The sequence below is a fragment of the Asterias rubens genome, chromosome 21, assembly GCF_902459465.1.
Source record: "Asterias rubens chromosome 21, eAstRub1.3, whole genome shotgun sequence".
NCBI classification, from domain to species: domain Eukaryota; kingdom Metazoa; phylum Echinodermata; class Asteroidea; order Forcipulatida; family Asteriidae; genus Asterias; species Asterias rubens.
In genome coordinates, this window is record NC_047082.1 from 2,589,839 (window position 1) to 2,603,777 (window position 13,939).

General features: G+C 38.4%; 2 protein-coding genes across 4 annotated transcripts in view; both read left to right on the forward strand.

Moving 5' to 3' along the window:
* Nucleotides 1-3,327, forward strand: part of LOC117304892 (microcephalin-like) — a 46,673-nt gene extending 43,346 nt beyond the window's left edge. For 2 of the 3 annotated variants that reach the window (XM_033789539.1, XM_033789536.1), the window contains 5 exons: nt 269-309; nt 711-873; nt 1,295-1,372; nt 1,924-2,158; nt 2,582-3,327. In XM_033789539.1, the coding sequence (XP_033645430.1) occupies nt 269-309; nt 711-873; nt 1,295-1,372; nt 1,924-2,158; nt 2,582-2,631 (567 nt within the window). In that variant the 3' untranslated portion in view covers nt 2,632-3,327. The remainder of the gene's footprint in view (nt 1-268; nt 310-710; nt 874-1,294; nt 1,373-1,923; nt 2,159-2,581) is intronic. The other variant, XM_033789538.1, reaches the window with a different exon arrangement.
* A 1,762-nt stretch (nt 3,328-5,089) lies between these two features.
* On the forward strand, nt 5,090-12,645 carry LOC117304585 (cholesterol 24-hydroxylase-like). The gene is made up of 13 exons (XM_033789114.1): nt 5,090-5,390; nt 6,091-6,171; nt 6,400-6,481; nt 6,840-7,000; nt 7,418-7,556; nt 8,357-8,470; nt 9,050-9,281; nt 9,508-9,580; nt 10,007-10,091; nt 10,572-10,682; nt 11,128-11,219; nt 12,043-12,109; nt 12,406-12,645. The coding sequence occupies exons 1-13, from the start codon at nt 5,209-5,211 to the stop codon at nt 12,547-12,549; spliced, it is 1,563 nt and encodes a 520-aa protein (XP_033645005.1). The 5' UTR covers nt 5,090-5,208; the 3' UTR covers nt 12,550-12,645.
* The last annotated feature ends 1,294 nt before the right edge of the window (nt 12,646-13,939 follow it).

Here is a 13,939-nt window from a genome sequence, read left to right on the forward strand (position 1 = left end):
AGTATTCCAGTGGGGCGGTCCAATGGCCTGTTGGAACGTTCCATTGGATGACTTCTGTCTTTTCTGTCTGTAGATTTGCTCCTGTAGTTCGGCACAATGTTGTGGTCCAGCTAAACGTTCTGGCGGTCCACTGGGTTGCAGGAATTTTCCCACGTTTATGTGCACTTAGATTAGAATGTACCGTATTTGTGAGCTGCTTCACTAAAGATAGGGTAGAGCCTCAATGATCATAATTAATATTCTGTCTGTCTTTCTGTCTTTTCTACAGCAGAGTAAGCCCTCTCTTGTGATGACCAGTATTCATGGGGGGTAAGTAGTACTTTTACACATTTCATCAAATCTGAATATGGAGCAGAATTCAGAATTGAAAATTAGGTGTCTGAAGTTGCTTGTAAATTGACAAAATTGCATGGTTCACTTACCAAGCTAAACTTTGGCTATGGTGAACACCTGGAAATAGTTCAACTTCTTGCTTGATAGGCTCTAGGCCTGGAATTTTAACTTTGAAAGGACAATGCCATTTTCATTTTGCAAAGGGCACTTCCATTGGAAATTTTTAAAGACAATGGGAAACTTTTGAAGGGGCACCAAGACTCGAACCTCGGTCAATGAAGGCCATGGCCTCTGTGACCTGCATGTAATCCAGTCTTTAGTGTTAGTTGTTATCCATGTGAGTAACTTTTCTGTTTGTCCTTTCCTTCCTTACAAAGTGATCAAGACCTGGTCCTGTCAGTCGTCAAGAAACTCAAAGGCTTCAGTGTAGAAGAGAGGGTTTCAACGACAACAACGCATATCGTCTGTGGTGAGAACCGACGGACGTTGAACGTCCTACGAGGTATCGCCAGAGGTTGCTGGTTCCTGTCCTTAGAATGGGTAGGTCCACTACAGCGCTTAGTTTCATAAAGCCTGTAAGCACAAACAAAAACTTGCTAAGCACAGAAAAGTAATGCTTAACAGAAGTAAGTTACCAGCCCAAATTGTATTCAGTTCACATTGGTGCGACTGGGTGCCCCACTCAAAGTCTTGTCAGTGGACCTGGAGTTTATCAAGTTATTTAACAGTATAATAGATCTTAAATTTGCATCAGGGATAAAGAATTTTATTTGGTTCACCTTTTGGTGTGGTACCGCTGCTAAAATAGAGGATTCCAACTGCCTCTAGCTACCTGGCAAGCTTGGTTGTCAAGTAAAGACATCTAATCTGGAATGGTTGAAACTTACTTGTGTTCCAATAATTACTAATTGTGTAAATGGTCTTTAAGTTTGACCTATTTTTTGTCTTCTTTTTTGTTAAGGTACTGAAGTCATTAGAAGCAGAGAAATGGCTTCCTGAAGAAAATTATGAAATAAAGGATTTTTTCCCATCAGCCAAGGTTTGAATCTGTCTCGTTATGTTTCTGTTTCCTTTTTAGTCTTTGAGGTTGTTTAGATACAGAACTAAAGTTGGTTTAAAGCAGTTTTAACTCATTCAGCTTTAACTTTATGTGTCGGAACGCTCTTAAAACTTTGACGACTGGTTTAATGCTCAACCACTTCAGTTTTAGCCGGACAGAATAAATACAACCAAATCCGGTTTTAACTCCTCACAGGTGACCGGTGACCCAAGACATGCTCCATAACACGCCATCAGTTGTGAAAGCAAGCATCTTTTCTACTTGCGTGTAGAGGATGTTGTTGTGTTGGGTCACGGTGCTGTGTGACCTCTTAAAACCCAAGATAAACTGTATCTGGTTTAACTTTGAGCTGTCTGAATGCAGGGTGGTTTTATTTGTATGACTGCCCCCCGCTACTCGTAAACTTTAAATCGTTTGGTTCTAACTTTAGTACGCTGTCTGATTAGTTACATGCCTGCTTTATATTGATCTGGATCTCAGTTTTTATTTTCTTTCCCTTACCCCCTTCATCTTTCTTGACCCCATTCTAGATGGCAAGATTAGAACGTTCCAGCTCCACAGACTCCTTCAAGCAAGATCTCTTCTCCACCATGGGAGCGGTCTTCATTAGGGACACAACAAGCCCACCCAAGGCAGACCTGACGGAGTTACTAGAACTCTGCTGTGGGCAGACATGTAGCAATGTTAAACAAGCTAGTATATGCATCGGGGGAGTGAAGAATCAACAAAATGAAGTACCAGTTGTTTCAGAAAGGTGGTTGTTAGGTAAGTAGGGGTGGAATTAGGGAAGATGTTGATATACTCTTTGAAGTCCGCGGGAGGCTGGAGAGATTCTTTTTAGGGGTCAATTTCACAAAGATGGTCCTAACTTAAGACTGGTCCTCTTTGCGAGTTATTAAGAGCTTAATGCTAATCCTAAGTTAGGACGAGTAACTCCTCCTAACTTGAGATAACACTAGTCTTAACCCTTTGTGAAATCCACCTTAGGTCAGATACCTAAAGGTTTGACTAAAAATTGTTACTTCTCTACATCCACACCATAGAAAGTTTTAGACACCCTATAAGATAAATGTATGGAGTGCAGAATTTGCAAACGGAAATCAACTTGATACCAATGCCTCTGGATGATGTACGGTGTTGACTATAGCAATTGATAACAATGCCATTTCTTTCCCATGTATTTTCTAGACTGTGTAACTCAACATCGGCAACTTCCATTTGAAGACTACCTGCTATGAGTGTGACATAACTCTTTGCGTCACGTTCAACAAGAAATATCCGATTCGGCTGTTATGAAAACCTGACTTCTTTCATCATCCACGGCTCACCACAATTCCAGAGAACGCCCTCTACTGGTGGAATGGTGACATGTATGTAGTGTTGAGTCTGCATGGTTTACTAAAATGAACACCTTGGACCAAGACTAAAGAGCAATCAGTTATTGATACTCAATGGAATGGAATGAGTTTCTTTGAAGGGTTTAGGTGTCATTCCTGCAACGAGATAATCCAACCGTTAGAGATTAAATCTTTATAATTTTTTATAATTTAAAATTTTGTTCCTTTCTTGGGTACGATATTTGGTGATTGATGATCGCCCTTCCAGCAGGAGATCTTCCAGTGATACTTATGTTGTCAAAATTCAGTGCTCATGGGTTTTCAGTTAGGACTTTGTGTAAAATCGATTTAAAAAATGTATGCACAAGAAAAGGAGCAAACTGCCTTGTAACCGTATTACTCATTCACTTTCAACCTATCTTTATATATACAGACAATATAATGAAAATTTAATTTAATTTCATGGAACTTTCAGAATGTTTTTTTCAAAGTTGACTACGGTACTCAGTTAGTTTATTTATAGGCATGTTAAAGATACTATGTCAGATTTTTTGCAGATTTGACCCAAGGTATTTTGATGGGGGTCGAAAAAGTTACAAGCTTTCATTTGAGCCATCGCTCGAAAAAGTCTGCCAATTATTAGTAGCAGTGAAATAAAGTGCTCAAAATAAGTTTTTGTCGGGATCTCGACAATATATCACGTGACCAATTCTTATGTGTTTTATAAGAAACGTTTTAAATTGTTCTCATGGTTCCTGACCATTAAAAGTAAAAGTTAAACTTGTTTTCGTTAGAGCGGGTGATACTCTTTAAAATACCATTCACTCAAAAAGAACTATTTATTAATGTTTCGGGCCAAAAATCTGACATAGCATCTTTAATAATGTATCAACCAAATTGCATTAAACGTAGGGTCAAACTTATATAACGCCCTCGACCAAGTTTGTGTACAATTTATCCAAAAGCTTACTTGTTCTAAAGATGGTAATAGTAGTAAGCATCCTGCGAAAATGTTTGTACAAAAGTGCTTATGTTGATTTAAAAACCCATTCACAGAATGTCAACGGAGTTGAATCTCCAAACATTCCTAATAAGGGGACTCTGTGAGATTCACATTTCTGTGATGTCAGTTTGTGAACGCTGTGGCCGATATGTGATATGCACCTGCCGTCATCTCGCTAAATGTTGATGTATTGTTCAACGTTCTTGATGAAAGTACTGTAATTTTTTTCGCTGTTTTCTAAGCAAGTAGACACTTGGCTCAGCAAAAACTTTCAGAGGTGCCTTTTATTGTGTCTTTATTGATAATTTTGCCCATAAATCAACAATAAGATGACAAAAGCATCCTATATAACGTTACCCTACTATAAGTTTATGATTTTTTTTTAATGAGTTTACCTAACTACTTTTGTAATAAATAATTTTGCAATGAATTTTGAATGACTGAAAAATAAAGAATTAAAATCCTTTTAAATAAATATTTTTGTTTTCATCAGTAAAAGTGTTTTCTAACTTATGTTGGTTCAACCCATAGAATAAATCAATTGTCTTTGGGGTCAAATACTATGTCTGAACAAAACTTTAGCTGTGACAGAAAGTGGTGCTACTAAAATCTGCCACTTAAGAAGAGTTCCCATTGGTGGAAAGTTAAGTCATTGGTCAATCTCTTGTTAAATTAACCAATCAAAGACAAACACTGAAGTAGGCCTAATCTTGATTGGCTGCCTTCTGCAGGTGGATTCCTAGGATGTTGGAAAACTTTCTTTGTTGAAGGGAGGGTAATGTACTTTAGGGAGTGGGCCAACCCTTTTCAAAGCCTGTGTGGCCAACTTCTGATTATTGAACTGTGAATAATCTTGCAGGTACAGCTATTTGGAAAATACCCTTTGAAATCTCACAAAAGAAATTTACACATGGTTGTACTGCAAGATTACTATTTATCTACATTTTCCCTATTTATCCCCACCCCCATGCAAAGCTTTCAAATGCGACTAGAACAAACCAAAATCGGCATTCGGCCGAGAGATTGTTAAACTAGCTAACCAGTCCTTATAACAGTGTTAACCGCGGTGGTGCAAACCACCACACACAATGCAGCAGGGTCCGGGCGGACATGATTGCGTATGCAAAACCGTCCGGCGGACATTATTGCATATGTAATAATGTCCTCCGGATAGTATTGCATAGAGGACATAATTGCATGCGACACCGGCAAGTCCTGAAAGTCGGCCACCGACTTTGGCAAGTCGAGTAAAAATAGTCTTGTACCCAAACTCTGGATGTACTATATCTGCATTATAATAACGCATTCTAAGTAATTGGTTTGTGTGGGGCACTTGCTATGTCACCTAACAACAAATTGGACATCGATTCCCCTTGAATATTGAGGAAGAAAGTAAAGTTAGTGTCAATAAAAGTTGCATTTTGGGGGGTTCTGAGGTATTATTGTAGCCCAAATGCGATATTAGTTGTGCCTTCATGGAGTCAAATATGGAGAATGCAGAGTTAATGCCCACGTACGGCGTGTACATGGTGTATGTTTTGGGTGGTTTTCTGGCCAGTGTTGTTGGAGTAGTTCTGCTATTGATTGCGTTTTGGACTCAGTACACACACAGAGTACACCAGAAATATCGGCACATACCTGGACCGAAGTTAGGACAGTAAGTATAAATTATGATTTAATTCAGGTTTTCTTAGGTAGTGGATTTGCCGGTACTATGAGGGCTTTTGTTGGCGTTTCCCGGTTTGTGTGTGGTCCAACAAACAGTAAATGAACATGGGTGGAGGAAGTTAAAATGAAAATGAAAGAGGGGGTTCTCAGCATCGGAAGAAATTTCTACACAACGAACTGAGGCTACCATTTCCAGAAAACCAAACTCTCTGCAGGGGTTGCGCAAATTAAAATAAAGCCCATCTTCAAAGATTGCACCCAACACATTAGTGGTACACAATATTAAGTCACTGTAAGTCGCGCACATCCGTGCACAAGGCAAGACAGTTCAGTGTTCAGGAAATCTCTTGTGGAAACGTCAATTTTCATTTTATTTTCAATAGTGTCTTCCTACCTTACCTTGCCTACAATCTTATGATAAAAATCACCATTTCTCAACTAATCAGGCTGGTAGCTCAGGACTTAATAAATATGTGATTAAAGTTCGGCTTTCTTAATTACTGTAATTGAAAATATAAATAAAACTATGAACAAATTAACACCAAATAATTTGTTCGCAATTGTACAAGAACATACTGTGTGTATATATATATATACCCTGACTTTGTCACTTTGTATATGCAACGGACGAGTCCAACTTGGGCTAAAAAATCATGTCGTATAATGTTGTGATCTTTTCTACATTTTAGCTTCTACAGTGGACACATTAAAAACTTTCAGGATCAGCTGAAGTCTGGTGAGAAGATTGTTGGAGATCTCTTCCGTCAATGGTAAACAAAAACTAATTAAATAAATCATGAAAATACAGTAACTATCAATCTGTTTTTTGAGAACTTCCCCTGTGAAGATCATCATGTATTCTCCTTGTTGCACAAGATGTGCTTTGCTTTTTCTTTTGCTTAGCCTTTTTTGTAACCAGCTTTATGTCACAACTGAAGTTTTTATTTAAAATGTTTTGATATGTTATTAATTCCAAGATTTCTTTTGCTTTATTGTAGGTGCATGGAGCATGGACCAATCTGTATTTTGTTTTTCTTTACTCGCCCAGTTCTACTTGCCTGCTCACCAGAAGCTGTGAAAGTAAGACACATTTTTAAATCTCTTTAGTAAAAATTCACAGATATTTGTTGCATTTTCGCCAAAAATAACCACAAAGTGAAGTTAAATGAACATTACATAATTGGTTGTTGCTAATAAACCGGTTGCTGGCAATGTGAGCACTTTGTGTAATCCACCATATACATAAACTGACAAACCTGTAGAAGTTTCTGACACTCAGATCGATTGGCCATCTGGGTGACATTTTTCTCATAAAGATGCCCGTAACAAGAGTAAAATTGCCGTTCCCCGTCACGAGCGAAATTCAAGGACTAGGTATATGACATCTTTAGACAATATCACTGCAAGATTCGTCTCTTTTTATTGTCACTTTTTCCAGGAGTTGATAGTTGCGTCCAAGCACCCCAAGGATCCAATGACCTACAATGATGTTGCCAAGCTCTATGGGACAGACTTTATGGGATATGGCCTCGTGACCGAGATGGATCACAGTATCTGGGCCATAAGACGAGGGATTGTTGATCCGGGATTCCACAGAAGGTAGGGCCTTAGCCGAGAATCTGTTCTGGTTTTGTAGTTTCAGATGTTTCACTGAATCCAAAATAAGTTAAGTGCCTTGCTTAAGGACTACGAGCGCCAAGACTAGGGCCCAATTTCATAGAGCTGCTTAAGTAGAAAATATTGCTCAACAATTTTCTGCTAAGCAGAAACGGGCAGGATACTAGTCACAATTTTTACATGTGTAATGGTAGTTTGGCTGTTAACCTTATGCATAATTTTGGTGTGATCAGCTATTTTTTGTGCTTTTAAAAGCAGTTCTATGAAATTGGGCCCAGGACTCGAACCCACCGAGTCTCTGCTGATCAGTACAAGTTAACAAGTGCACTTGATCGCTCGTCTGCGATATCTGGGTCAGTTTCCCTTGTGGGTTTATTCCTTGTTTAACTTCTCTTGTAGGTATCTGAAGCAGTCGATGACTCAGTTTAATGACAGCGCTGACTTGATGATAAAGAGATTGCATCCGAAAGCAGATGGGCTCACCAAGGTCACCATGCTGAATGAGCTTAACAAGGTGACACTGGATGTCATCGCCAAGGTGATAAATGCAACCCCTTCCCAATTTAAAAAAAAGACTTGTCAGCCGCAAGAAGTCCCTTGGGTTCCCGGCCAAAAATATCTAGAACTCTGAATCAAACTTTCTTGCAAACCTATCGCAAATTGTGACTGGGGTATAAAAGAAGCAGTCAAATGGAAAGAAATGGAAGAGAGAGACTTATCACAACCTAGTAGTAAAGAGCACCGGATTCAAGCTCTGGTGTTTCTGATCGGCAGAGTGTGGGTTCGAATCCCGGTCATGACACTTGTGTTCTTAAGCATGACACTTAACCGTGATTGCTTCGTAAAGTTGGGGAGGTAGTGCTTTCTGCTCTACCAGCCAGGCTTCTGATGGATGATACCCAAACCTACATTTGTATGGACTGTGAAGGGAGTAACCCTGTTTCAGCCCCAGGAGTAGGTGGCAACGGCCCCTTGAAAAATAGTTGATTTGTAGCCCACACCTTGAAGTGGCCTTCAGGCCTTGTGGGTCTTGCAACTTGCATAACGAAAATCAACAAATAGGAAAAAAATGATTTCATAGAAAAAGCAAGGGATTAACCATGAAGAATGCACAAGGGGGAAGGGAAGGCGATGGTTTGACAACAACACGCTGGAAACACAAAAGATAAACTTAAACGAAAAAAAGGAGGGAGAAATAGTAAATCGATAGTGAATGAGTCGAACTAGAAAGGGATTATCTTTAAAAAGATGGTGCAAATAATACCATCATAGTTAATGTTGAATTTGAATGCTGAAAAATAATTGGTATTAATCTGTGGTTTTTCTATTGGTGTTTAGGTGGCGTTTAGTTGTGAGCTAGAGATCATGGGAGAAGGAGTTTCGCCTTTCACCGAGGCTGTGCAAGCAACATTTAGTGCACTGCAAATGAAAAGTAAACAACCCTTCATAAAGGTATAGAATGAAAGAATCTCTTTGTTAAAAGTGCTATCTTTTTTGGCCGAATTGTCGACTACAGCTACGACTTTGGCTAGATTACTGTGTCATCATATGTGGAAGTAAGTATTAAGTCCTTAGCATTAAGCCTGGGAGACTAGTGAAATTTACTACTCGACAAGTCGTGCCTCAAATAGTTAAGACTTTGAAATTAGTCATGACTCATTTTTAATTCCCAAGTTGCATTGCAGCATATTGTTTGCCACAGGCGCAATAGAGTGAAATTTGTGCTGAAGGATTGTGTCACTGATGTCCAATTGTGTTTCGTAAGTAATTATGTTGTGAACAGTCGTGAGCAACACAGTTGGTTAACCAAGCAGGAAGTCGCGACTACTTTTGTAGTAGTTGTGGTGGCACGAATAGCTGAGTAGTTGGATAGCGGTAGTTGCGACTCGACTAAGCAATCAATAGTCGCAATTTCGACAATAGACGCACTAGTCGCCCAGGCTTACTTACAATGTACATTAGCTGCGATCATTAGGTCTGCATTGAACAATCTCCTTTGAACTCTGACCTAACTATTTTGATTCACTGCAGTGGAACCCATTCAAGGCGGCAAGAGAACATCGTAAGAAAGTACGCCAAGCCTGCTGTCTCATTCGAGGCCTTGCAGTGAAGACTATTAAGGAGCGTCTGGCAGCGATAGAGAAGGAGGAAGATGTACCCACTGATATCTTATCTTACATCATCAACGCTACAGGAGGACTTACTCATCAACATTATAAGATGCAGAACATGGTGGATGACTTCGTTACTTTCTTCATAGCAGGTAGTTTCTTTGTTCGTTAATTTCTTATTTCGCTTTTTTTGCTTGGGGCAAATAGATGAAAACAAGATCAACTTTATTAATTTTGTATTATATATTTTTTGGAGTGAGAGATGGATTGACTTATTTATTTATTGGGATATTTTTTTATTGATTGACTTGATTGATTGATTTATTTGATTGATTGGTTGATTGATTGATTGATGGATTGTTTTTGTTGATTTTGTAGGCCAGGAGACGACGGCTAACCTTCTTGCATGCGCTTTGTTGCAACTTGGTCTTCATCCAGAGATCTTGTACAGGTTAGTCTTGCTCTTAAAAGACACTGGACACCTTTGGACTCAATTGGTCATCGAATTTGCAAGAGAATAATGAAGAGAAAAAACACCCTTGATGCATATTATTATTTGTGTGCTTTCAGATGCCTAAAAGGCCTGAAGTCTAATATAAGTCTAATATTATTTGAATGAGAAATTACGTCTTTCTCAGAAAGAGAGAGAGAACCATTTCTCCAAATGTTTTATACCATCAACAGCTCTCCATTGCTCGTAATCAAGTAAGTTTTTATGCTAACAATTATTTTGAGGAATTACCAATTGTGTCCAGTGCCTTTAAACGATAGTCACAAGTTCCATTTAACCATTAAACGCAGAAGCATAACCTAATATTTTATTTTCACCGTCATTCAAGATTTCAAATCCTACTTTTTTTCTTCCTGATTGACACAGATTGAAAAATGAGGTGGAGAGTGTCATGGGAGATAAAACTACAGTAGACTTTGAAGATCTACCCAAGCTACAGTACATGGCAGCAGTAGGTTACTTTTTTGGTCACAACTTTGTTATGGTCCAAATCGCTGGTTTTTTTTTGCTGTTCTTTAACCCTTTACTGTCTGATCATAGATCATCCACACTGGTTTTGAATGATAGATAATCTATGCTAGCCTTTAAAATGGTATCACAGGGTAAATGCATCTACACAGTTCAAAGGCAACCTTCCTACTCTGTGACTATTTAATATTATCCACACTGGTTTTGAATGATAGATAAACTAGGCCAGCCTGCAATATGGTATGACCTGTTGAAGGCAGTGAAGCAGAATAGTTCTATTTCCTGGACTAGGTCACAAATGTCTCACATAAACCTAAATGGAGAAACCTAAGAAATATTTGCAGCAATGAATTGCATACAAAGGATATTTGAAAAACAAAAACAAAGTGTTTTTTCATCACTGCAGCTGTTTCTTATAATCTTAACAAGAAAAAATAATTTGGCTGTTGTGATTTTTTGGCAGTTCCTGAAAGAGTCACTGCGTTTGTTTCCACCTGCGGGAGGAACTATTCGTTTGACATCTGAGGAGTGCTACATCAATGGATACAGGATACCAGCTCAGACAAGCTGTTTGGTAAGTAATACAAGGGAAGTCGCACGATTGTGTGCACCATGAATTGCCATGGTGGATTAACGGCCCTGGGGTGGATTTTACAAAGGTAGTCCTAACTTAGGAAAAGTCCTAGGCAATGCTAAGATATAGGACTGGTCCTAAGTTAGGATCAGTAACCCATCCTAACTTAGGACTGGTCCTATCTCTTAGCATTGCCTAGGACTAGTCCTAAGTTAGGACTACCTTTGTGAAATCATTCCCTGGGCCAAATTTCATGGCTCTGCTTACTGTAAACAAAGAATCGGCGCTTGCTGAAGCAGCAAATTTTTAGCTTATGTCAAGCGTATTTCACGGGCAAATTTGAATATTGACAACCTTTTGGTTGTTTTTTATTCAGATTAAATTAACCATAATAAATAATAACAATATCTAAACATTGACAACAGTTTACCAATTGTTTTGACAGGTATCCTTTTATGCTCTGAGCCGTATGGAAAAACACTTCAAGGATCCTTTGCAATTTGACCCTGATCGTTTCACCAACAACCAAGATGAACAGTAAGTGGATGAATTGAGTTTCATGGCCGAGTGGTTAAGAGCATCGATTTCAGGTTAAAGGCAGTGGACACTATTGGTAATTGTAAAAGACTAGCCTTCACAGTTGGTGTATCTCAACATATGCATAAAATAACAAACCTGTGAAAATTTGAGCTCAATCGGTCATCAAAATTGCGAGATAATAATGAAAGAAAAAAACACCCTTGTCACACGAAGTTGTGTGCGTTTAGATAGTTGATTTCGAGACCTCAAGTTCTAAACTTTAGGTCTCAAAATCACATTCGTGGAAAATTACTTCTTTATTGAAAGTTATGGCACTTCAGAGGGAGCCGTTTCTCACAATGTTTTATACCATTACTAGCACCAAGAAAGGTTTCACGCTAATAATTATTTTGAGTAATTACGAATAGTGTCCACTGCCTTAGTGTGGGTTCGAATGCCAGTTGTGACACTTTTGTCCTTGAGCAAGATACTTTACTATTATTGCTTCTCTTCACCCAGTGGTATAAATGGGTACCTGCGAGGGTAGAGGTTGATATTGTGAATTTAAGAGCCTTCGGAGCGCCACGGCAGCTTGAGGCTGTATACTCCCCAGGGAGCTAAGAAAGAATAAAGGGATGTTATTGGCCCAATGACCAGGGCACTAACAGTTAATTGTGAATTGCGCTTAATAAGAATTTGTTATTATTGAGGGTTTTGGATACCAGTGTCCTGAAGCAAGGCACTTAATTGCCTCTGATGTTCCGTCGTGACCAAAGCTTTTATTTGTTAAACACAAAAGTAAGCAATCTTTTATACATCCTTCATTATCAATCTATTTCAGCACGCTGTTCTCCTATTTGCCGTTTTCTCTTGGGCCAAGAATTTGCATCGGCAAGAATTTTGCAATGGTAAGACTTTGATATTTAACTCTGTCGTTAGAATAAGTTTGCAATAGATTTGTACAATTTGAGTTTCTATTAATTTTGGTTTTTACCCATACACCGATGTGTGTTAGCACTGTATACTCAGTACTTAATGAAATTTGAGTTTCATTGGTATTAACATTTGGTAGGAATTGATAACTTCACCTTTGCCTTTTATACCTTGTGATGGGCAATACGATATTATTTCATTGTCAGATTGTTTATTTGAGTTATTTATTTTAACCATGTTCTCTAATTCTTTTTGTTTCTATCCCAACCAGATCGAAGCTAAAGTGCTTCTTTGCAAATTCCTTTCCAACTACGAGTTGACTCTGGATCCTGATCAGTCACTTCTGATGGAAACCCAGGGTACTTTACGCCCAAAGGATGGGTGTCGGGTTACTCTTAAGCCCACTAAGGCGTAAGGCAATTTGGTATCTATATTTTGGGAGTGTCGTGGCCGAGCGGTTAAGAGCACCGAATTCAAACTCTGGTGTTTCTGATCAGCAGAGTGTGGGTTCGAATCCCCAGCCATGACACTTGTGTCCTTAAGTAAGACACACAACCATTGCTTCGTCCTTCGGATGGGACGTAAAGCCGTTGGTCCCATGTGTTGTGTAAATGCATGTAAAAGAACCCAGTGCACTTATCGAAAAGAGAAGGGGTCCGCCCCGGTGTTCCTGGCTGGATTGGCAGCATATTGCGCCACAGCACCTTGTAAACCATTACATGGTGCTTAAGGATTAGGTCTTATATCTCAAAATTTGCCCCACTCCTTGCAGTAATAATACCTGGCGCTTTGTATCCTTTGGCAAAAGGCGCGTTATAAATACGGTTATTATCTTTGCTCAAATTCATAGAGCTACTTCTAAGATATGCTGAACAAGCTAATGAAGAAAACAAATTGTTAGAGGAACCTTGCATCAGTATGTTAAATCATCTGAAACAACAGTATTGTAGCACACGTACTTAATACTAATATTGGAGTACTGCTCTAGTACCATTTTGATCTTACATGTTCTCATACTTGTTACTCATACTGGAGCACTACTCTAGTACCATTTTGATGGTACTTGTAGTTATACTTGGAACTTGTACTCGAGAACTACTATAGTACCATTTTGATGGTACATGTACTCATACTTGGTACTCATATTTATACCCAGATTGCAAAATACTTCTATTAAAAGTCCATATTCCGATACTTGACCGAAAAAGAATCTACTTAAATTATGTAAATCAATACTCAACTGAAAATGTACTTGGATTCTTATTTGAAGAAAAACAACAGCATTCCTTTTTGTTTTCTGACAATGCATCAATTCAAGTAATATAGGAATATAGCTCTGGAATAGATTTTTCACAAAGTTTTTGAAAAAAATATTTCAAACCTCGAATTTTTAATTGTTAAAGTGTCTATAATTGTATTATTTAACATTTTTTAACAAAAGGGCATTTATGAATGGGAATAAAACAGCAGTGACTGGTTCTTAAACGTCCGTTTAAAACCTTGCAGGGTCGTTGCCGTGCGATCTTTATCACACGGCCGCCGACCCTGAAAAGGTAACATTGTCGGACCTATTTATAGGTGTGATGCAAATTGTCATTTTTTAATTGAAGTAAGATGACAATTTTATGTACTTAAAATTTATTTTTTCAAGCTTTTTGGTGAATTTTCATAGTAAAGAAATGTGGGAAATTTTTATTAACTATATTTAATTTGAAAGCTTACTATTAGTCTTCTTATCTTATCTGTTTATCGACTGACTGAAATTTTATCTTTTGTCATTCCCTTCTTGTTTTATTTTAATGTTT

What these genes read in the sequence shown, in the direction of transcription:
- LOC117304585 (XM_033789114.1), top strand. Translation starts at nt 5,209, where the DNA reads ATGGAGTCAAATATGGAGAATGCAGAGTTAATGCCCACGTACGGCGTG. An exon ending in GCTCACCAGAAGCTGTGAAA is followed by an intron (nt 6,482 to 6,839) that starts GTAAGACACATT and finishes CACTTTTTCCAG; the next exon opens with GAGTTGATAGTTGCGTCCAA. An exon ending in CGTTACTTTCTTCATAGCAG is followed by an intron (nt 9,282 to 9,507) that starts GTAGTTTCTTTG and finishes TTGATTTTGTAG; the next exon opens with GCCAGGAGACGACGGCTAAC.